At 40.1% G+C, this 24376-nt stretch overlaps 1 protein-coding gene across 1 annotated transcript in view; it reads right to left on the reverse strand.

The window, feature by feature from the left end:
• Window positions 1-24146, reverse strand: part of gipr (gastric inhibitory polypeptide receptor) — a 25597-nt gene extending 1451 nt beyond the window's left edge. The window contains exons 1-12 of the mRNA XM_008124349.3: window positions 23835-24146; window positions 21641-21740; window positions 19890-19997; window positions 17176-17297; window positions 15561-15664; window positions 11645-11801; window positions 9389-9548; window positions 7615-7675; window positions 5630-5699; window positions 5439-5527; window positions 2787-2925; window positions 1934-1975 (exon numbers count right to left, since the gene is read on the reverse strand). Coding sequence (XP_008122556.3) covers window positions 1934-1975; window positions 2787-2925; window positions 5439-5527; window positions 5630-5699; window positions 7615-7675; window positions 9389-9548; window positions 11645-11801; window positions 15561-15664; window positions 17176-17297; window positions 19890-19997; window positions 21641-21740; window positions 23835-23930 — 1248 coding nt within the window. The 5' untranslated portion in view covers window positions 23931-24146. The remainder of the gene's footprint in view (window positions 1-1933; window positions 1976-2786; window positions 2926-5438; window positions 5528-5629; window positions 5700-7614; window positions 7676-9388; window positions 9549-11644; window positions 11802-15560; window positions 15665-17175; window positions 17298-19889; window positions 19998-21640; window positions 21741-23834) is intronic.
• Between the last annotated feature and the right edge of the window lie 230 nt (window positions 24147-24376).

The following is a 24376-nucleotide window of genomic DNA, read 5'->3' on the forward strand; positions in this document are numbered from 1 at the left end:
GAAGTGGGAATGATTGTATATAGAGTTGTTTAAATGTAATTGAGTTATAGTGATGCAATGTGAGCTGGAGATTGCATCATGCACTGTCTGCTGTCCACTATGCGAGTGTGTAAAGAGTTAACTGTGTATTGCATCAGACAGCAGAAGTGGTTATAAATAGCTCCCTGTGTTATCTCTCTGCCCTCTGTTCTCTGCCTTTCTGCACTCTGTATGTATATAACGTCTTGAGAGTTTTTCCGTTTGTTAGTAAATCTACTAAACCGCGCGCTCTGACAAAGTTTTCCCCCTGACATTAAGTCCATTATAAATGGGCTATATAGCTGTGTGGAAGGGCCTTGAGTCTACACTGCCATATAATCCAGTTAAAATCAGATAATCTGTATTTTTTAGGCAGTGCGGAAGAGGCCTGAGGCCTAACAGTGCCTGTCCCCTGGGCTGAGTGGGTTGCTAGGAGACCAAGTGGGCAGAGCGTAACCTTCTAACTGGCAGTAATTGGATAAAAACAATTATTCCTCTCCCTCTAATTAGGACTTTATTTTTCTTTTCTTTTTGCTGTATGAACGTAGAGGCATGGATGAGGGGTTGTGGTGCCAAGTTTAGTGTTTCTGGGATGTGTAGTTTTGTTGTTTTGTCCTAGGCCGAAATTTCATTACCCTTTTATAGATATAGATATAGATGTTGATTTGCCAGTTTGCCTGTACCTCTTTTGTGCAGGAGGGGTTACAGATATGTGATTCTACTGAGCATGTTCAGACTCAGGACTCCATTTAGTATTCAGTTTGTTTACCACCTCAGAGGAGGTGGATGTATCTGCTATCCCCTCAGTGGAGGTGGATGCCTGTCTGCTTAACACCTCAGTGGAGGTGGATGCATGTTGCTGTTAGAGGACTTTAGTACAGTGTTTATAAGCTGTCTTGGTCTTCTACTTTGTGAAACTTGGGCTGACCTCAAGCTTCTGTTGTCTCTGGGACTGATGGTATATGAATACTGCTAAATGCAGTGTTTATTGCTAAGGATGCCTGTTTGGATTGCTGAGCCTAAGATTACCAGACAATGACCAGGCTTCTACTAGGCAGAGAGCCTTCTCGATTGTAGCCCCTCATTTTGGAATGCCTTGCCAGTTGAAATTTGAACTATCCGAGACCTACTTGCCTTTCGGAAAGCCTGCAAAACCTTTCTCTTCCGACTAGCTTTTGATGGGTGAAAAACTCGGGGCTATGTCTGTTTTTATTGTTGTTTTTATTGTTTTTATTGTTATTTTAAAGCTAAGTGTATTGTTTTAATCTATTTCTTTAAACCGCTCCAAGCCAAACTGGGAGTAGTCTAATAAATAAATAAATAAAATAAAAATAATCTCTGTAGTTCTGCCGCAGAAAGAAAAGAGTCTAGCAAGAGAACTCTGTGCAGGCAAATGGACTAAAGCAACTAAGGCTGGCCTCTAGGGGGATTTTTGTGTTCCACCCAAAAACTAAAACAAATGGTGGCATCTACACTACAGTAGACTCTCGCTTATCCAACCTTCACTTATCCAACGCTCTGTATTATCCAACGCTGTCTGCCTTTTAGTAGTCAATGTTTTTGTAGTCAATGTTTTCAATACATTGCGATGTTTTGGTGCTAAATTCATAAATACAGTAATTACTACAAAACGTTACTATGTATTGAAGTGTTTTTTCTGTCGATTTGTTGCAAAACATGATCTTTGGGGGCTTAATTTGTAAAATCATAACATAATTTGATGTTTAATAGGCTTTTCCTTAATCCCTCTTTATTACATTTTTGCTTATCCAGCGTTCTCCCAGCCCATTTATGTTGGATAGGCGAGATTCTACTGTATTGGGAAAACCTAAACAGAGGGAACTGAAGCAAAGGAGAGGAGAAGGCAGGACCAAGACTTCACAAGCCCCGTGCTTTAAGGGATTTAGGTACTCACCTCTTTATTGATGAAGCAGTAGAGTATGCTCACCAGAAGGCCCTGCAGGTGTTTGAAAAGAACGCATGATAAGATTTGACGGATCTACACTTCAAGCTTGTACCGGCTTCCAACCAGCATAATTATATGAAGCCTATCTGCAGGGGCGGTCCAACCGCAAGGCGAACTAGGCACTTGCCTGTGGCACCATTGTCCCAGGGGCGCAGTTGAGACCCTCGGGAGGATGGTGCCACCCCCTGCCAACATCTCCTTCGGGCCTTCCGCTCTTTATTTATTGTCCTGATTTTAGAGGGTTTTTTTAAATACCAAGGGCCAGATTCCTTTTCACTGGCCTTTTAATTATCTGCCTTGTTATTCTGGGTTATATGGCTGTGTGGAAGGATCCCCAGGGCTCTTCCACACAGCCATATAACCCAGAATATCAAGGCAGAATAACCCACAATATCTGCTTTGAACTGGGTTATCTAAGTCCACACTGCCCTATATCCTTGTTCAATGTTTGGTGCTAAATTCACAAATATAGTAATTCCTACATAACATTACCATGTATTGAACTGCTTTTTCTGTTGATTTGTTGTAAAACATGATGTTTTGGTGCTTAATTTGTAAAATCTTAATGTAATTTGATGTTTAATAGGCTTTTCCTTAATCCCTCCTTATTATCCAACATTTTTGCTTATCCAACGCTTTTATTTTTCAGTGATTGGTTTTGGGGGGGGGCGCCAAAATTCTGTTCGCCTACACTGGAAAATTACCTAGGGCTAGCCCTGCCTATCCGTCAGTCAAACAAACCCTGAGTTAGGTAGACCAGTGGCTCCCATACGTGGGGAAACATTCAAGATGTGCCCCATACCTGGAGGGAGTTGAGGAAGAGCTCAAAGAAGAATTTGACGTATCGCAAGGTGCCTTGAGCCTGCTCTTCGGTAACCAGAGCAAACACCACTTCATGGATGCCCAACAAGGGAATGAGGGTCAGTGTCGACTTGGCCAGCCTAAAGATGGGGAAGAGGAAGTCAAACAATCAAAGATGCAATCACATCACCGTCACTTAGTCAAGTTTAAGCATTATTACCCTACATGTGTCATACTCAAGGCCTGTGGACTGAATCCGGCCCTCCGTATCATTTTATGTTCCCTCCAGATGCTGGACTGCAACTCCTGTATTCCTTCGCATTAGACATCAGGAATAGAGCTGATGGGAGTTGTGATACAGTGACATCTTGGAGGCTGCAATTTGTTCTGTCGAGTCTGTTGGATAGATTCTAGCTGATGTAGCAACTATTTCGATTCCATCAGTGATATTTTCTCCATTAATTCTTTTTTTTCCAAAATAAATTTTATTGTAAGAATAAAATAGTATTTAATAAAATAGGTTAGGTAAAGGTTTTCCCCTGACAGTAAGTCCAGTCGTGACCGACTCTGGGGGTTGGTGCTCATCTCCATTTCTAAGCCGAAGAGCCGGCATTGTCCATAGACACCTCCAAGGTCATGTGGCCGGCATGACTGCATGGAGCGCCGTTACCTTCCTGCCGGAGCGGTACCTATTGATCTATTCACATTGGCCTGTTTTTGAACTGCTAGGTTGGCAGGAGCAGGAGCTGGAGCTAACAGCGGCCTTTCGGTCTTCAGCTCAGTGCTTTAACGCACTTCGCCACCGGGGCTCCATTTAATAAAATAGAATAGTAAAAATGTGAAAATGCATAATGCGGAAAACAAAAAAAGAAAGAAAAGAAAAATACAAAAAAATTAGAATTAACTTCTAATCTTCTCCATGGGTATTCCTCTGGTTTCAATATAGACAAATAAGAGAAAATTACAATAAAGATCAAAAATTGGGATTGACAGAGAAAGATGAATTCTGGGAAAAAATAATGGCTACAGAAAAGAAAAATAATTATGAAAATATATATAAAGCTTCTGGTCAACAGAAGAAGAGCAAATTAAGGATTGCATGGTCAAATGTGCAAGAAATATAGGATATACAATAAGGCTGGAATAGTGGAAAAATTTTGGAATAAAATTTTTTATATATATACAGTAGAGTCTCACTTATCCAACACCCACTTGTCCAACATTCTGGATTATCCAACGCATTTTTGTAGTCAGTGTTTTCAATACATCATGATATTTTGGTGCTAAATTTGTAAATACCGTAATTACTAATAGCATTACTGCGTATTGAACTACTTTTTCTGTCAAATTTGTTGCATAACATGATGTTTTGGTGCTTAATTTGTAAAATCATAACCTAATTTGATGTTTAATAGGCTTTTCCTTAATCTATCCTTATTATCCAACATATTCGCTTATCCAACGTTCTGCCGGCCTGTTTACGTTGGATAAGCGAGACTCTACTGCAGGGGTCCTCAAACTTTTAAAGCAGAGGGCCGGTCCACAATCCTTCAGACTGTTGAAGGGCCGAATTATCATTTGGGGGAAAAAACCGAGCAAATTCCTATGCACACTGCACATGTCTTATTTGTAGTGCAAAACAACAATAACAATGAAAGAACAATACAATATTTAAAAATGAAAATAATTTTAACCAACATAAACCTATCAGGATTTCAGTAGGAAGTGTGGGCCTGCTCCTGGCCAATGAGATAGTCAGGTTAATTAGGATTGTTGTTGTTGTTGTTGTGTGTCTTCAAGTCATTTCAGACTTTGGGCGAGCCTAAGTCCAAAATTATTTATTTATTCATTTACTACATTTATTTACTACATTTATATCCCACCCTTCTCAGAGCAGCTGTATGTACATACAATATATTATATTATTAGCATAGCACAATATTAGCATTATACTATATTGAACTATACCACTATACTGTAATATTATATGCAATATATAACATATAATTAATATTATTATATGGTATTATTTTTAGTATTATATTGTATAAAATGATAATATTCTTATAAATATTATATGTATATACAGTATATTATATTATTAAAACTGATATAAAAATATTATATTATAAATGAGGGCGGGTGCCAGATAAATTACCTGGGAGGGCCGCATCCGGCCCCCGGGCCTTAGTTTGGGGACCCCTGCTCTACTGTATATGTATATGTATATGTATGTATACGCATACGACTTGAAGGAAAATTGGTACAAAATGATGTACCAATGGTATTTAACACCTCAAAACCTTTCAAAATTTTATCACAATACTGCAGACAAATATTGGATGTGCGAAGGGAGTACTGAAACATTTTACCATATGTGGTGGTCATTTTAGAAAGCAAAAAAATTCTGGAAGGAAATATACAAGAAAATCCAGAAAAGGGTTAGTTGGCCCTCTCTTCAGGGATTCTGCATTCATGGATTCAAGGGCCCTTTGAAGACAACCTTAAGGTTAACGTGGCTCGCCTTGAAAATGAGTTTGACAGCTTTGCTTTAGCATAAAGCCACTGCAAATAATGAGGTATTATGTTACTTTCCCTTCCCAAAAAACAACACTTGGTAAAAACATCCCATAACCCAAAGTTTGTTCCATACCGCATTTTGTAATCTGCATAACGCATTTGTTGTGCCTGGAGCTTGGAAACCAAGATCTTGATAATGCGGATGAAGATCACCAAGTTGACCTGGGAAATGGGAAAAAAGAAGGAATCCAGTTTGTGGGAAACTGGTTTTGTCGTGAGACGAACCAATGCTCCCGTTTGCTTTAGGGCAGCTTCTCCACTTACAAAGATGGCGAGAAGAATAGGACAGCGAATGATCCACCAGAAGCCCATGTTATCATTTCTCTCCCAGCATCTGGAAAAAAAAGAGTATAGTGAAAAATATCATAGAGAGAGGGTGACCAAAGTTATTTTTGAAACATAATTTTGGGTCATCTACATTGCAGATTCAATGAAGTTCGATATCACTTAACTGCTGTGGCTCAATAATATGGAATCATAGGAGTTATAGTTTGTGTCATGCTTTACAAAGGAACTGTGCTGTGTATGTTAACTGGAAAATGAAGTGCATGAAGCCGATTGGCTGAGCCTGCAAAGACCTGGGGACTGATTTGATACCGTTTCTGTTCTGCTGCTGCAGAACCAGTTTTGGACAAGATTTTGTGCTGACTGAGTACTACTACGTAGTACATCTTGTCTCCTGTGCCATAGCAACATGCTATGCTAATTTTATATATATATATATATATATATATATATATATATATATACACACACACACACACACACACACACACACACATATACACACACACACACACACATACATATATATAAATAATTTATAATAATTTATCAATATATAATATATTGTATAATGTAATACAATATTATACTAATAATACAATATAACATTAATTATATATTATATATTAAATGTAATATTACTAATAATATTACCATATAATGATATAATACAATTGTAATGAAGTATGAATTTTTGATTTACAGATGTTATGTTTGATTGTGTGTTTGTGTTTTAAAAGGGCGAGTATTGCAGTTATTGCTTCTCTGCACTCAGAGGCTGGTTGCCATGGAGAAGTAGGTGGAGCCAACTGCCGTTTTGTTGAAGAAGTGCAGTGTTTAAGAAAAGGTTTCAGTCTGTGCTCTGATGAGGCACAGGGAAGATTTATCCTAGTTTGAGTGGATCAAGGGAGACTCAATTGTTCATTTTGAGTCGGATTAAAATAAGTTTGGTGACTTATTTTATGTAGTCTGTGTCCTAGTAAGGAACAGAGAATCTGTGATCGTATATCACAGGGGTGACTACGATTTAAAAGTGACAGAGGATGTTCTGACTACTTTAAGTTAAGGAAGTGACATTTTAGGGAGTTTGACTCACCTTATTCTAGTATTGTAACTGTTAATGAAAGTGCCTCTAAGTGAGAAACAACAATTGTAACCACTAAGCTCTGTGCCTGAATAAACTTGTTATTGTTCCTCCAGCATCTAAGCTTCTATCGCATATATTATAAACTAAGTTACGCTACCATCTAAAGTGAAGAAAAAGTAAAAGGTCTCCTCTCTGAGTCTTTGGTGGTTGCATCTTTGCAAATTAGTGGCAGGCGTTATTAGCTCCTTACAACAATAGAGTAATTTAATGCTTATATTGTGCTATGCTAATAATATATTGTATGTACATTTGATTTGTAAGCCGCTCTGAGTCCCCTTCGGGGTGAGAAGCGGGGGATATAAATGTAGTAAATAAATAAATAGTAAATAAATAAATAAATAAATAAATAAATAAAAGAGCAGTGTGTACTCAGAGAGGCCTTGTTATTTTGAGGCCTGTTTGCTGCTGAGAAAAGAGGGTCAAGAACTAGAACTATATTCTTCTCTGAAGCAAATTTGTGGACCGAGAAAGGACTGTTTATGACTGTGGACTTCTGTAAGTGATCAGAGGGACCATTGTAAATACTACTGTTTTTTTCTTGATCTCTTGGAATTAGTAAAGTTCCTGTATTTTTGTTCTGCAAATCTGAGTGATATGTCATTGTTCTGCGGGTGACTCTGGATTGCGGGCACACGTAAGAGTTTCCATTTATCATCATCAATCCTTAATAGTTTGGTGAGGCATTCTTACATCTGTTCCATACATGTAAGCACTATCTTGCTAAGAAAAACGAGATCAAAACTTCCTGACTATGCGGACATGGCTTGAGCATCAGAAGATCTCAAAATATAAGCAGGTTTGTATCATACAGACTTACTCGTGGTTTTCGTAGAGGTACCTCACAATCACCCAGGGTATGACAAAAAGGATTGGAGACCCTGCACAGAAAGATAGAGAAACATCAATCACTGCCCTCACTTTAAGTCTGCATAATGGGGGCCATTAATGCCTGATGCACAACAAAGCTTCTCCTTCTTCCCTTTCATTTCCCCATGGCATAGATTGCTTCTTTGCAGTGCTTTTGGGAAACAAAAGTGACACTGCTCACACCTAATTCACTGTTATTCTCTTAGACCGCGTCATACATGTGCGTATGTGATATATTCAGTTCTGTGTGGAGCTGAGTATAAAGATGGTCTGGGGATTTCAATATCTGCCAAACTGACGAAGCAAGGTTCCCAGAATCTGCACCAGGCTTGGAACATTATTATGCCGGGCCGGGCTGTGGCGCAACTTGCTAGTAACCAGCTGCTATAAATCACTACTGACCGAGAGGTCGTGAGTTCGAAGGCCGGGTCGGGTTAAGCCTCCGACCATAAAAAAAAAAAATAGCCCCGGCTTGCTGTTGACCTAGCAGCCCCGAAAGACAGTTGCATCTGTCAAGTAGGGAAAATTTAGGTACGCTTTATGCGGGAGGCTAATTTAACTAATCTACAACACCATAAAACTGCTCACGAGGAAAAGAATGAGGAAGAACAGCCACCAATGGACGGTGAAGCAACAGCTCCCCCTGTGGCCGGAATCGTGAAGCTGGAAAGATGTTAAAAATGCCTCTGTGTCTGTCTAAAACTGAATGTTGTTTGTCTGTTGGCATTGAATGTTTGCCATATATGTGTTCATTGTAATCCGCCCTGAGTCCCCTTCGGGGTGAGAAGGGCGGAATATAAATACTGTAAATAAATAAATAAATAAATAAATAATAATAATAATAATAATAATAATTATTATTATTATTATTATTATTATTACACAGCAAACAAGATAGATATGCTGGATTTCGTATCACAAAATCACAAGTCGAACACTTCCCAAGTGTCTAGGACTGTGTGATGTATTTTCGGATGATGCGTGCAGATCCCAGTACTACATGATCATAGTAATTCTAATACTGATAATAATAGGTAAAGGTTTTACCCTGACGTTAAATCTAGTTGTGCCTGACTCTGGGGGTTGGTGCTCATTTTCATTTCTAAGCTGAAGAGCCAGCATTGTCCATAGACACTTCCTAGGTCATGTGGCTGGCATGACTGCATGGAGCGCCGTTACCTTCCCGCTGGAGCGGTACCTATCGATCTACTCACATTTGCATGTTTTCGAATGGCTAAGTTGACAGAAGCTGGGGCTAACAGTGGGAGCTCACTCCGCTCCCCAGATTCGAACCGCCAACCTTTCAGTCAGCAAGTTCAGCAGCTCAGCAGTTTAATCCACTGCACCACTGGGGGTTCCTAATAATGATGATGATGATGATGATAATAATAATAATAATAATGTTGTGGTGATGATGATGATACTAATAATGCTAATAATAATGGGATCTGCACGCATCATCCGAAAATACATCACACAGTCCTAGACATTTGGGAAGTGTTCGACTTGTGATTTTGTGACACGAAATCCAGCATGTCTATCTTGTTTGCTGTATCATACAATATAATAATGATGATGATGATGATGATGATGATGTGGTGGTGGTGATGATACTAATAATGCTAATAATAATAATACTCAAGATGATGATGATGATGATGATTATATTAAAAATAGTAATCATCATCATCTCCTTGCGACATGGCACCAGCCAAAGGACTCACCCCATCCAAGTAACAGATAGCCTGGGAAATAGCTCTCTTCGGAGAAGGCCAGAGGTCCCAGCAAGTTGTGGAGATAGAGTCCTTCCACCAGGAGCCAGTAGTAGTTTGCACAGACGCAGTATTGGGTGAGGACCTGCGCCAGGCGACAGCTGGCCCCAGCCTGGACATGGCAGACAGAGAGAGAGAAGAGGGGACAGATCTTGAATCCAGCACTCTATCCGTCATAACATAGAAAGCTAAGCGGTTGCATTACCTCCCCACAAAGGAGACGTTGCAAGGGGGGCAAAAGATGTTTCAAAATCTATATATGTCAAAATATGTACAGTAGAGTCTCACTTATCCAACATTCTGGATTATCCAACACATTTTTTAGTCAATGTTTTCAATACATCGTGATATTTTGGTGCTAAATTCATAAATACATTGTAGAGAGGTTATGTGTTAAACAGAGATTATTGATATGATTTTATTTGTTTGTTGGTTAAAGGAAAAAGGGAGTTATACATTAGCAAGGAAAAGCCTAACATGGAAACCAGCTGGAAGCAGCGTTTGGTAGGTTGCCATGGTAACGCAGCTTCCCTTGGGAGAAGAAGGGGGCGTGGCTAAGTTGACAGTTGGAGCATATTCCCTTTTTAAAAGTTCAGTTGCTGATAGGGTTTTGAGAGGATGAGTTGCTGTTAGGTTTTGAAAAGATTAGGAGCTGTGGGAATCAGCTAAGGACGGCAGCTTATTGTTCATTCAGGGGAAAGGCTGGTGATATAAGTTGACCGGGTGTTTTATTTACTGTTCGAAAAGAAGTTATTTAAGATATATCCATTCAAGCAAGACTACATTGTAACTTAAGATCCAGAACGTTTACTGATTGAAACCACACGCTTATGTACAAAATAAACTTGAGTTTTATTGTTCATAAAGATCAGTCTCCTTGCCTCTCTGTAAGCCTGAAGGAAGACTATTACCTCACGTTGGTGGCAGTTACCGTACTTTTCTATATAAGTTACCATCTTTACTCATTTTAAACCCATCAGTTCTGTTATCCTTCCTTATCCACTAAATCCTCCCAGTCATACATTCACACATCCTCCATCCCTCCCTCTCACACGCGCGCACATCTCCTCAATTGGAGGCAGCGGTGGGATTCAAAAAAGGATTTTACCCTGCCTGAGTTGAGTTTCACAAATTGGGCCTCTCCTCAACATTAATTACTGCATAGCATTACTGCGTATTGAACTACTTTTTTTTGCCAAATTTGTTGTCTAACATGATGTTTTCGTGCTTCATTTGTAAAATCATAACCTAATTTGATGTTTAATAGGCTTTTCCTTAATGCTTCCTTATTATCCAACATATTTGCTTATCCAACATTCTGCCAGCCCGTTTATGTTGGATAAGTGAGACTCTACTGTATATAGCTTTATAGATTGGTGTGAAGCACAAAGGCTGCTATATGGCTTGATGGATTTGGACCAAACGTAGTACGCATACCCTTTATTAAAAGGTAAAGGTTTCCCCTGACGTTAAGTCCAGTCGTGATCAACTCTGGGGGTTGGTGCTCATCTCCATTTCTAAGCCGAAGAGCCGGCGTTGTCCATAGACACCTCCAAGGTCATGTGGCCAGCATAACTGCATGGAGCGCCGTTACCTTCCCACCGGAGCGATACCTATTGATCTACTCACATTGGCATGTTTTCGAACTGCAAGGTTGGCAGAAGCTGGGGCTCATTCCGCTCCCTGGATTTGAACCTGGGACCTTTTGGTCCGCAAGTTCAGCAGCTCAGCGCTTTAACACACTGTGCCACCAGGGGCCCCCATACCCTTCATTAGCTAACAAAAAAATACTAATAGGGTTTGGGTGGGACTGATAGAGAATGGTGAGAATTGTAGTTCACTCATATCTGGAGAGCTACATGATTCCCATTCAGGATGGAACTGAACCGAATGTGGTACACATACCCTTCATGCTCCAAATTTTAAAAAACAGGTGGGGATTTGATAGAGAGTGATGGGAGTTGGAGTCCATCTGACAGTTGTGTGATTACCACCAACAACCGAAGGAGCAGCTCTCCTCCTAACTGATCAGCCTACTTCCCAGACCGCATCTGCCAGCATCTTTACTCCTTCACTAGGCAGCCTGGGGATGATGGGACTTGCAGCCTAACAAGAGAGCTGAGCCATCAGACTGCTTAGGAGGAACCTCTGCTCTCCATCTAGGTTCAAAATGGGATACGATATCACCACCAACTGTGAATCTGGTACCTGTCCCATAGGAAAGCTAGAGAAATCTCCCTCCTTCTGGAAGTCTTCGGGAAAGCGGAGCCGTAAAAGTGCGTCCCGGGTGAGGATGGAGATGGCGCGCAGCATATAGGGCAGGAAGAGGTTCATGTGGATGTAATTGCGGATGCACCGAAGTTTCCTGGGGAAGAAGAATTGAGAAAAGATTCTATGACAAAACTTGTTTATCTACCCATGAGCCAATGCAGTCTGGGTTTTCTCTTGATATTTGTCGAGAAAGCTCTGACTTATCTAACTGGACCACTATCAGAAAATGGAATCGGTCGAAAGGTAGAACCCAGTTTTCTTTTTTAAGTTTGTGAATCAAGACTAAACACTAGATGGCACCAAGTCAACTGAGAAGAAAAATCCAATGTGCCAAATAACAACAACAACAATAATAGTAACATATCTATCTTGTTTGCTGTGTCATACAATCATCATCATCATCATCATCATCATAATTTGATGGAAAACAACAGGAAAAACTCAGCCACTATCAGGATCTCAAGACTGAACTTCAAAGACTCTGGCATAAACCAGTGCAGGTGGTCCCGGTGGTGATGGGCACACTGGGTGCCGTGCCAAAAGATCTCAGCCGACATTTGGAAACAATAGGCATTGACAAAATGACGATCTGCCAACTGCAAAAGGCCACCCTGCTGGGATCTGCGCATATCATCCGAAAATACATCACACAGTCCTAGACACTTGGGAAGTGTTGGACTTGTGATTTTGTGATATGAAATCCAGAATATCTATCTTGTTTGCTGTGTCATAATATAATAATAATAATAATAATAATAATAATAATAATAATAATAATAATAATGTGGATCGGGAGTCTACTCATCTTTTATGAAGAATCAAGAAAATAAACAAAGTTGTCTCTATTGTGAATGCAACTACCATTCATAATACTGTGAATGCAACAGTTTGATTGTGATTTGTAACAATTTATCTGACATTTATATTCATTTATTGAACATAATACAATGTTTAATGATATCTAATACATTGTTATTATTCCATTAGTGGATATACTTGTTTGTTCAAACCATTGGGAACCCACTTTTTCTTATTATATATAATTTAGATCTGTCAATACAATGAAATGTCATCTCCAAAATTGTGAAAATATAGTCATATCAGTACTAGTGTTGACTGGACAGCAACAAGCTCTATTAATCGGCATCGAAAGGATAATTCTTTAGTTGTCAGTAGGAAAACTCTTGCTATATTATCACCATCACGGTCATCGTCATCTTATTCTTTTCTATACGGCCTTTCCTCCGATTGGGACTCAATAGCAGGAGAACTATTGCTGTATCATCATCATCATCATCATTTATATATGGGTTTTCCTTCTATACTGGGACTTAATAGTTGGAGGGCTTTTTTATCATGTCAGAAGCAACTTGAGAACATAATGATTGTTTTTACTGATGTTGATGTTTTTATTGGGATAATTGTGTTATGGCTTTATGATTGATATTTGATTGTTGTATCAGGCAAGGCCCCATGTGAGCCGCCCCGAGTCCCTTCGGGGAGATGGGGCGGGGTATAAAAATAAAGTTGTTGTTATTATTATTATTATTATTATTATTATTATTATTATTATTATTATTATATATTGCAAGTCACTTCTGGCATGAGATAATTGGCTATCTACAGAGACGTTGCCCAGGGGACGCCTGGATGTGTTAGCTAGGAGGCTTCTCTCATGTCCTCACAAGCTAGAGCTTACAGACAGAAGCTCAGCCTGTCTCGTGGATTCAAACCGGCAATCTTCAGGTCAGCAGCCCAACCTTCGGTTCAGCAGTTTAGCCAGCACAAGGGTTTAACCCATACAAGAGCTAATGCTCTATCATCATCATCATCATCATCATCATCATCATCGTCATAATCATTTTATTCTTTTCTATATCATCTTTCCTCCTATACCAAAGCTATAATGATGATGAGAGTGATGATGATGATGATGATATAGTAGGAGAGCTAATGCTATATCCTCATTATCACTGTCATGATCATTTTATTCTTTTCTATATGGCCTTTCCTCTTATACTTTCCTCTTATACTGAGACTCAATAGGGCTGTGGCGCAGGTGGGAGAGCAAGCCAGTGCAATTAACTGCAATGAATCACTCTGACCAGGAGGTCATGAGTTCGAGCCCCGCTCGGAGCCTATGTTTGTCTTGTCTTTGTTCTATGTTAAAAGGCATTGAATGTTTGCCTATGTGTGTAATGTGATCCGCCCTGAGTCCCCTTCGGGGTGAGAAGGGCGGAATATAAATACTGTAAATAATAAATAATAATAATAGCAGGAGATCTATTGCTATATCATAATCATCATCATGTTATTCTTTTCTATATGGCCTTTCCTTCTATACTGGGACTCAATAGCAGGAGACCTATGGCTGTACCATCATCATTAATATCATCTTATTCATTTAGATATGGCCTTTCCTCTCATACTGGGACTCAAGGCAATTCATTGAATATTAAACCAGAACGAATTAACAACATCCAAATATATCAGTCAATATATCAGCCGTTAGGAATTGTGGTAGTCCAAACCACCTGCAGGGCCGAAGTTTGTCCATGCCTGGCCCAGGATGTATTGTTTGAATTAGCTCTGTTGCTGGGAGTGCCCTGGTTTAAATTTACAGCCTTAGCTGAAGTCTCACTTGTGGCAAATACCATATATACTCGAATATAAGCCGACCCGAATATAAGCCGAGGCATCTAATTTTACCACAAAAAAACTGGGAAATCATTGACCCGAGTATAAGCCGAGGGTGGTAAATTTCAGAAATAAAAATAGATACCAAAAAATTACAACAATTGAGGCATCAGTAGGTGAAATGTTTTTGAATATTTACATCAAGCTCAAATTTAAGATAAGACTGTTGAGCTCTGATCAAATCATTATTCTCATCTTCTTCAATGTAAATGTGCTTATGTATCCTTTTAATAATAATAGAGTAAAATAATACATGTAATAATAATAATAAATACAGGAAAATGATACATGTAATAATAAATAGAGTAGAATAATAAACGTAATAATAATAATATGATCAGAGTGAAATAATAAATGTATTAATAATAATAATAAAATAGAGTAAAATAAATGTAATAGCAACAATAATAGAGTACAATAATAAATGTAATAATAATAGAGTAAAATAATAAATGTAATACAGTAGTCTCGCTTATCCAACACTCGCTTATCCAATGTTCTGGATTATCCAACGCATTTTTGTAGTCAATGTTTTCAATATATTGTGATTATTTTGGTGCTAAATTCGTAAATACAGTAATTACAACATAATATTACTGCGTATCGAACTACTTTTTCTGTCAAATTTGTTGTATAACATGATGTTTTGGTGCTTAATTTGTAAAATCATAACCTAATTTGATGTTTAATAGGCTTTTCCTTAATCCCTCCTTATTATCCAAGATATTCGCTTATCCAAGCTTCTGCCGGCCCGTTTAGCTTGGATAAGTGAGACTCTACTGTAATAATAAATAGAGTAGAATAATAAATGTAATAATAATAATAAGATCAGAGTGAAATAATAAATGTATTAATAATAATAATAATAAAAATAGAGTAAAATAAATGTAATAGTAGCAACAATAATAGAGTACAATAATAAATGTAATAATAATAGAGTAAAATAATAAATGTAATAATACCAATAATAATAGAGAAAAATAATAAATGTACCACATATTCTCAAGTATAAGCTGACCCAAATATAAGCCAATCAGGATCCTCACCCGAATATAAGCCGAGAGGGGCTTTTTCAGTCCTAAAAAAAGGGCTGAAAAACTAGGCTTATACTCGAGTATATACAGTACTTTAATTTATTTGGGTCTTCTCAATGTACCTCAAGGTGGACAGCAGGGCCAAGGCCACCAGCGAAGCCATCAGAGAAACGGAGTAGCCCATGGTGTACATCAGCCGAAACTGCTCTAGAATCCACAAGCGTTTCTGGAAGAAAATAAAAGTAAAAACGCTTTGAGTAATCCTTTTCGGAAATGCTTTGGAGCAGAAGTGTTATATGGTAACTGCACTTGCATTTACGTAGCTAATGAGATGTCTTGGAGATGAGACCCAAGTCTGAGAATTTACACTCTCCCCGTGGCGAAGTGTGTTAAAGCGCTGAGCTGCTGAACTTGCAGACCGAAAGGTCCCAGGTTCAAATCCCGGGGAGTGGAGTGAGCGCCCGCTGTTAGCTCCAGCTTCTGCCAACCTAGCAGTTCGAAAACATGCAAATGGTATATTACCCCTTATAAAATTTCTCAATGTTACAAAAATTCTTCTAATAAATGTTGGAAGTGCGAATACCAGATGGGGACTTTCTACCATATGTGGTGGACTTGCTCAAAAGCCCAATCATTATGGAAAGACATAAATGAAGCTATACAATCAATTCTTAAGATAAAGATTCACAGGGAACTTGAATACTTTTTATTGGGAATGTTTGACGTTGAGGACGACAAGAATAAAGAGATTCTGTTCAATTATTTGATTACAGCCGCAAGGATAACATATGCTAGGATTTGGAGACAAAAGGAGATCCCAAAAAAGGGGGATTGGCTAAACAGAGTCATAGAGATAATGAATATGGATAGACTTACTTATTGGTTATCCCCAAATCAAGGTTTACCAAAGAAAGAAACGAACTGGGACCTGGTAAAGGATTATTTAAAACAGATGAAGTTTGATCTTATCTGCTGAACCGACACAACCTTAGAGATTAAGGAGGACGAAGGGACATGGTGTTTTACCAATAAATAAGATTTTTCTTGGAAAAGATTATGAAGAGCCAGTAAAAGACAGATGGACGTCTACAACCTATTTTTTCCTTTTTAATTAAAATTTTTATTATTAGTAGTATTATTTTTCCTCTTTTGTTTTTAATTTTTTTAATCCTTTTTTTTCTTTTTTAGATTTACACACATATATAGGTTTGGATGGGTATGGGTATGTATGTGTATACATATATATTTCTTTTCTCTTTCTTCGTACTTCCTACTTTCTATCTATAAAAAAGTGTCCCCCCACTTTCGCTGCAAAATATGGTGATTTGTATTTCTTTTTCTTTCTTTTTTATAATGTAAAATCCTCAATAAAGATATATACAAAAAAAAAAAAAGAAAACATGCAAATGAGAGTAGATCAATAGGTACCACTCCGGTGGGAAGGTAACGGCGCTCCATGCAGTCAGGCCGGCCACGTGACCTTGGAGGTGTCAAAGGACAACACCGGCTCTTCGGCTTAGAAATGGAGATGAGCACCAACCCCCAGAGTCGGACACAACTGGACTTAACGTCAAGGGAAAACCTTTACCTTTAACTTTTTATGTTTGGTCTCCACTTCTACAAGTCCTGGCAGCCCCTAACCAGCATAATCAATGTGGAATGATGCTGGGAGTTGTAATTCTGCAACATCTGGAGGGTTGCATGATTGTCAGCCTTGCTTTAACCCAATGCATTTACCTGGAAGGGAAGGTCTTCGGGGAGGTCCTCACATTGAGAGTGATCGCGCCAAGGATGGCCTGTCTCGTCTTGCACCCATTGCCCGTCTGCACCACATTTCTGGAACACGAAGCCATCTTGCACTGCAAAGAAAGCAGGACAAGGGATAAACAGTGCCAAGTTGCTTGTTTACATTGTAAAGTGGGGTTTGGATCCAGGTCACCCCATCGACACCAAGAGCTGTGAATGCTCCAGTCTTCTTCTTCTTCTTCTTCTTCTTCTTCTTCTTCTTCTTCTTCTTCTTCTTCTTATTATTATTATTATTATTATTATTTTATTATGACACAGCAAACAAGATAGATATGCTGGATTTCATATATATATATATTTCGAATATAAGCCTAGTTTTTCAGCCCTTTTTTTTAAGAATGAAAAAGTCCCCCTCAGCTTATACTCGGGTCAGGGTCCTGGTTGGCTTATATTTGGAACAGCTTATACTCGAGAATATATGGTACATTTATTATTTTTCTCTATTATTATAGCTACTATTACATTTATTTTACTCTATTATTATTTTATTATGACACAGCAAACCAGATACAGATATGCTGGATTTCGTATCACAAAATCCCAAGTCGAACACTTCCCAAGTGTCTAGGACTGTGTGATGTATTTTCGGATGATGCGCGCAGATCCCAGCAGGATGGCCTTTTGCAGTTGGCAGATCGTAATTTTGTCAATGTCAATTGTTTCCAAATGCCGGCTGAGATCTTTTGGCACGGCACCCAGTGTGCCCATCACCACTGGGACCACCTGCACTGGTTTCTGCCAGAGTCTTTGCAGTTCAATCTTGAGGTCCTGATAGCGGCTGAGTTTTTCCTGTTGTTTTTCGTCAATGCGACTGTCAGCTGGGATGGCAACATCAATGATCCAAACCTTTTTCTTTTCCACAACTGTGATGTCTGGTGTGTTGTGTTCCAGAACTTTGTCGGTCTGGATTCGGAAGTCCCACAGTATCTTTGCGTGCTCATTTTCCAATACTTTTGCAGGTTTGTGATCCCACCAGTTCTTTACTGCAGGGAGGTGGTACTTGAGGCATAAGTTCCAATGAATCATTTGGGCCACATAGTTGTGCCTCTGTTTGTAGTCTGTCTGTGCGATTTTCTTACAGCAGCTGAGGATATGATCAATGGTTTCGTCGGTTTCCTTGCACAGTCTGCATTTTGGGTCATCAGCTGATTTTTCAATCTTGGCCTTGATTGCCTTTGTCCTGATGTCTTGCTCCTGGGCTGCAAGGATCAGGCCTTCTGTCTCCTTCTTCAGGGTCCCATTCGTGAGCCAGAGCCAGGTCTTCTCCTTATCAGCTTTTCCTTCAAATTTGTCAAGGAACTTTCCATGCAATGTTTTGTTGTGCTGGCTGACAGCTCTAGTTTGCAGTGCGGTTTTCTTGTACTTATTATTGTTATTATTTTATTATGACATAGCAAACAAGATAGATATGCTGGATTTCGTATCACAAAATCACATTATTATTATTATTATTATTATTATTATTATTATTATTATTATTATTATTATTATTACCCCACTTTATCTCTCCCACAGGAAATTCAAAGTGGCTTAGCATAAAAATATCAGCATACAATTTAAAATACACATTATTTACAATGGCATAGTAGGCAATCCCAACATCCAGCAAAATGGTCCTCAAAGATTTTTCAGCAATTGATAGAATTGATTTCTGAATATGTTGTCCATGGCTTTCATGGCCGGAATCACAGAGTTGTTATGTGTTTTCCGGGTTGTATGGCCATATTCCAGAAGCATTCTCTCCTGATGTTTTGCCTACATCTATGGCAGGCATCCTCACAACCTTTGAGGATGCCTGCCATAGATGTGGGCGAAATGTCAGGAGAGAATGCTTTTGGAACATGGCCATACAACCTGGAAAAAACACAACAATCCCGATTTCTGAATACAATATGACTTCTGCATCCGCAGTGGACATTTTAGTAAACCCTAGGGTAAGGTAAAGGTTTTCCCCTGACGTTAAGTCCAGTCGTGACCGACTCTGTGGATTGGTGCTCATCTCCATTTCTAAGCCAAAGAGCCGGCGTTGTCCATAGACGCCTCCAAGGTCATGTGGACGGCATGACTGCATGGAACGCCCTTACCTTCCCGCCAGAGCGGTACCTATTGATCTACCCACATTGGCATGTTTTCGAACTGCTAGGTTGGCAGGAGCTGGGGCTAACAGCGGGAGCTCATTCTGCTCCCGGGGCTTGAATCTGGGACCTTTCGGTCTGCAAGTTCAGCAGCTCAGCGCTTTAACACACTGCACCACCACCCATAGTAAACCCTATTGAGCATATAATGTTAGGCAGAAACATTATGTATTTCTATGTCAGAGGACCTAGGAAAAACATATTTTTTGCAGATATGGGTGGTCATACTCCACCTCTCTAGCATTTCTAGCCAGTGTTTACCAGAAGCATGCCACAGAATCAGGCTGAAGGAACCAGAAAATGGCTAGCGAAATAATAGTTAAGTATCAGTCCCACAGATGTGGAGGTCATGCTATATGTTTGAGCCGTGGTTGGTGGGTGCCACTCAAAAGAAATAGATCTCTGGTGTTGGGGAGCCGACTATCTGAAATAGAGGGTGGGATCAAGCACTCCAGAAGACCTATGGCCCCAAAATGGGACCGCCTTCATGGGTTGTCAAGCCAAACTCACCTTGCGGATACCAAGGAAGATACCAAGGACAGGGAACCCTGGCGGTGCTGTTGGGAAGGGCATCGTCCCAGCAGGCATACATGTCGAAGGTACGGTTGCACACCAGGCCTGGAAACATGTCAAAAGAAATGAAGGGATTACTGTATATACTCCAATATAAGCCTAGTTTTTCAGCCCTTTTTTTAAGAATGAAAAAGTCCCCCTCAGCTTATACTCGGGTCAGGGTCCTGGTTGGCTTATATTTGGAACAGCTTATACTCGAGAATATATGGTACATTTATTATTTTTCTCTATTATTATAGCTACTATTACATTTATTTTACTCTATTATTATTTTATTGTATGACACAGCAAACAAGATACAGATATGCTGGATTTCGTATCACAAAATCCCAAGTCGAACACTTCCCAAGTGTCTAGGACTGTGTGATGTATTTTCGGATGATGCGCGCAGATCCCAGCAGGGTGGCCTTTTGCAGTTGGCAGATCGTAATTTTGTCAATGTCAATTGTTTCCAAATGCCGGCTGAGATCTTTTGGCACGGCACCCAGTGTGCCCATCACCACCGGGACCACCTGCACTGGTTTCTGCCAGAGTATTTGAAGTTCAGTCTTGAGGTCCTGAGAGCGGCTGAGTTTTTCCTGTTGTTTTTCGTCAATGTGACTGTCACCTGGGATGGTGACATCAATGATCCAAACCTCTTTCTTTTCCACAACTGTGATGTCTGGTGTGTTGTGTTCCAGAACTTTGTCAGTCTGGATTTGGAAGTCCCACAGTATCTTTGTGTGCTCATTTTCCAATACTTTTGCAGGTTTGTGATCCCACCAGTTCTTTGCTGCTGGGAGGTGGTACTTGAGGCATAAGTTCCAATGAATCATTTGGGCCACATAGTTGTGCCTCTGTTTGTAGTCTGTCTGTGCGATTTTCTTACAGCAGCTGAGGATATGATCAATGGTTTCGTCGGTTTCCTTGCACAGTCTGCATTTTGGGTCATCAGTTGATTTTTCGATCTTGGCCTGAATTGCCTTTGTCCTGATGTCTTGCTCCTGGGCTGCAAGGATCAGGCCTTCTGTCTCCTTCTTCAGGGTCCCATTCGTGAGCCAGAGCCAGATCTTCTCCTTATCAGCTTTTCCTTCAATTTTGTCAAGGAACTTTCCATGCAATGTTTTGTTGTGCCAGCTGTCAGCTCTAGTTTGTAGTGCGGTTTTCTTGTACTGATTCTTTGTCTGCTGTGCTTTGAGAAGTTTCTGATTTTTGACTTCAATCAAAGCAGGTTCTTCACTTTCCTTTACATATTCTGCCAGGGCATGTTCTTTTTTGAAAACCCGGATTCGCATAAGAAGAAAATGGCCAGGCTTTGAGGCTGCAAGGCTATTCAATGATTCCCATAAGCCACAGCAACGCGTAGCCGGGCACAGCTAGTAACATATAAAATGGCCCTTTTTCTATTTAAAGTAGCCCAGCTACTTTAACTGCATATTTGGAGTTGATTAGTGTAAATTGTAGGGCTGATGCAGATATTTGATCCGGTTCAGGATCTTGACCCTCTTGTTGTTAACAGCTTGTTTATTTTAACTTTGGTTGTAATGTGTGTATGTTGTATGTGCTAAATGTGTTTGCCAAATGCTTTGATATGGCCCATAGGTAATTAATAAAACACACTAGACAGTGGGAAAATTGTAAAATGGGGCAACATTGAGCAAAACATTGTTGGAAGTTTGAAAACTAGCGATGGCAAAACATTCTCTCACCGGTAGGCTGCGGATCCTCAGACATCTTGCGGTTGCAGTCCATCTGATACTGCTGCCACACTTCAAACATATCTTTGGCTGAATTTCCAGGGGAGCTAGTCTGTAACAGAGAAGCAGGAAAAACAATTTTACCATTTTTATATAAGGGACACCATTTTATTGTTGAGGGATTTCAGTGACCGCAGGAATTGCGAGTTCGGAAGCCTGGTGTGCCTAGCTTTCCAGAAGACCAAATCAGACACAGACAGGTTAGGATGGGCTTGGGCAAACTTCAGCCCTCCAGGTGTTTTGGATTTCAACTCTCACAATTCCTAATAGCTTACCAGCTGTTAGGAACTGTGAAAGTTGAAGTCCAAAACACATGAAGGACCAACGTTTTCCCATGTCTCAGTTAAAAGGCAAAGGCAGAGGTAAAGGTAAAGGTTTCCTCTGACGTTAAGTCCAGTCGTGACTGACTCTGGGGGTTGGTGTTCATCTCCATTTCTAAGCCGAAGAGCCGGCGTTGTCCGTAGACATCTCCAGGTCATGTGGCCAGCATAACTGAATAGAGTGCCGTTACCTTCCCGCTGGAGCGGTACCTATTGATCTACTCCCATTTGCATTTTTTGAACTGCTAGGTTGGCAGTAGCCGGGGGTAACAGCGGTCGCTCATTCCGCTCTCGGGATTTGAACCTGGGACCTTTTGGTCTGCAAGTTCAGCAGCTCAGCGCTTTAACACACTGTGCCACCAGGGGCCCCCTAAAAGGCAAAACCAGAGGTTTATTCTTAATGGCCAAAAAGGATTTCAGCTGAGAAAGCACTCCAAAGCACTGACATAACACAATTGAAACTAAAGAGCATTTTTATTTCATTTGATAACCATGCCAACACTTGAATGGTCTACATATGGTCCGGCTAGGATCTGTGCTCTGCATGGATCAGGATTCTGTCAGACATCTCAGTGGGAAATTCAATGAACTGTAATTGGAGCATTTGAAGTGTTGGTCCGTTTAATGATCCGCCTCTGCGAGGGACATAATCCGAGAGGAATGTGGTGTGGCATTAGGCAATGAGTCCTTAATGAGCTTAATAGGCAGATATCGGTGGAGACAATAGGGTAAGTTTAACGCACCCAAGGGGTGCTTAGAGATGATGACTATTTCAAGGGGTGAGGCTGGCTTGGGTCATGGCTGATGGATCTTCCCACAGAGAGCCCTGATGTTATCCATGAGAACAGGAAACGGAATCGGGGAGTTCTGACGCAAATTTGTTGAGTGACTCCCCCCACGTCTCCCAGTTCATTGTGAGGGATTATGGAAATTAGAGGAAGGGGTTTTAGACGCGACTGGACAGAATTCCAGAGACAATTCAGACAAAAAGTTAATATAAAAACAAAGGGCACACGCTTGGTACCCTGTTTCCCTGAAAATAAGACATCCCCGGAAAATAAGACCTAGTAGAGGTTTTGCTGAATTGCTAAATATAAGGCCTCCCCTGAAAGTAAGACCTAGCAAAGTTTTTATTTGGAAGCATGCCCACCAAACAGAACACCAGAGTATGCGGGTTTGGTAAATGTACATACCATAGAGTGTTGTACATGGAAATAATGGTAATAACAATAAATTCTTGATACGATTCACAGTTTGTCTGGTTATGCTGGTTTGTGATGACAACTACTGTACAGTATATAATGTTCATTTTTTGTTCAACAATAAATGTGAATTCTTCTTCATGGAAAAATAAGACATCCCCTGAAAATAAGACCTAGCGCATCTTTGGGAGCAAAAATTAATATAAGACACTGTCTTATTTTCGGGGAAACACGGGTAGGTTTTAGTGGAGTGTGCAAAATGGTAAAAATCCGTTCCATTTTTGTTCTCTTTTCAGGTGCCTGCCTGTTCTGTTTTCATAAAAATTCCAGGAGTTTAGGACGGGGGCCATTTAGATTCTTAATTCAAGATGTGGAGTTCTGTTTCCGTTTCGGGAAAAATCTACCCGAAACGAAAACATAACAGGGGCCGGGCTGTGGCGCAGGCTGGAGAGCAGCTGCAATAAATCACTCTGACCATGAGGTCATGAGTTCAAGGCACTCTGGTGGAGCACTCTGGTGGAGAGCGACTAATTAAGAAATAAAGCGAATTGAAGTGAAGGATGGAATTCCTGAGCAATTATAGAAAGGAATAGGACGAAACCTCCTTGCTCCTCATTTTCTTACCTCTGCTTTCTTCTGGAGCAAGACCCACAGCAGAAGGAGTCCCAGGGATTTCGGCATGCTTTTGGTGCAACAGAGGCACGAGGACGAGAGAGGCATCCATCTCAGGACTCCGTCTCTAGCAGGCTTTGGGACTCTCCATTCACATCCATGTCAAGGTAGAAGGAAGCTTTCTGGGAGATAAAAAAACCCATCAAATGAACCTGTAAGGTCAGCAGTCCTTAGTCTTGCTTGGCTGTGTTATAATCTCAATGCACACGACATAAAAGATTTTCCCCATCCCCGGTAGACCACAGGTCATAATCTACCAAGCAACATCAGAGTATGGTCAAGATGGAAAACATTATCAATGAAAGGGAATAGAATCACAGAGTTGGAAGAGACTGCAGTAGAGTCTCGTTTATCCAACCTTCGCTTATCCAATGTTCTGGACAAGGAAGATGTCGCTAGGATCCTAGCTGTTGCAAAACCAACCACCTGTTCCCTTGATCCGTGTCCCTCCTGGCTGGTGAAGAGCTGCCTGGAAGGTCTACTCGATCAGTTGA

This window comes from Anolis carolinensis, unplaced genomic scaffold, assembly GCF_035594765.1.
Source record: "Anolis carolinensis isolate JA03-04 unplaced genomic scaffold, rAnoCar3.1.pri scaffold_10, whole genome shotgun sequence".
NCBI lineage: Eukaryota > Metazoa > Chordata > Lepidosauria > Squamata > Dactyloidae > Anolis > Anolis carolinensis.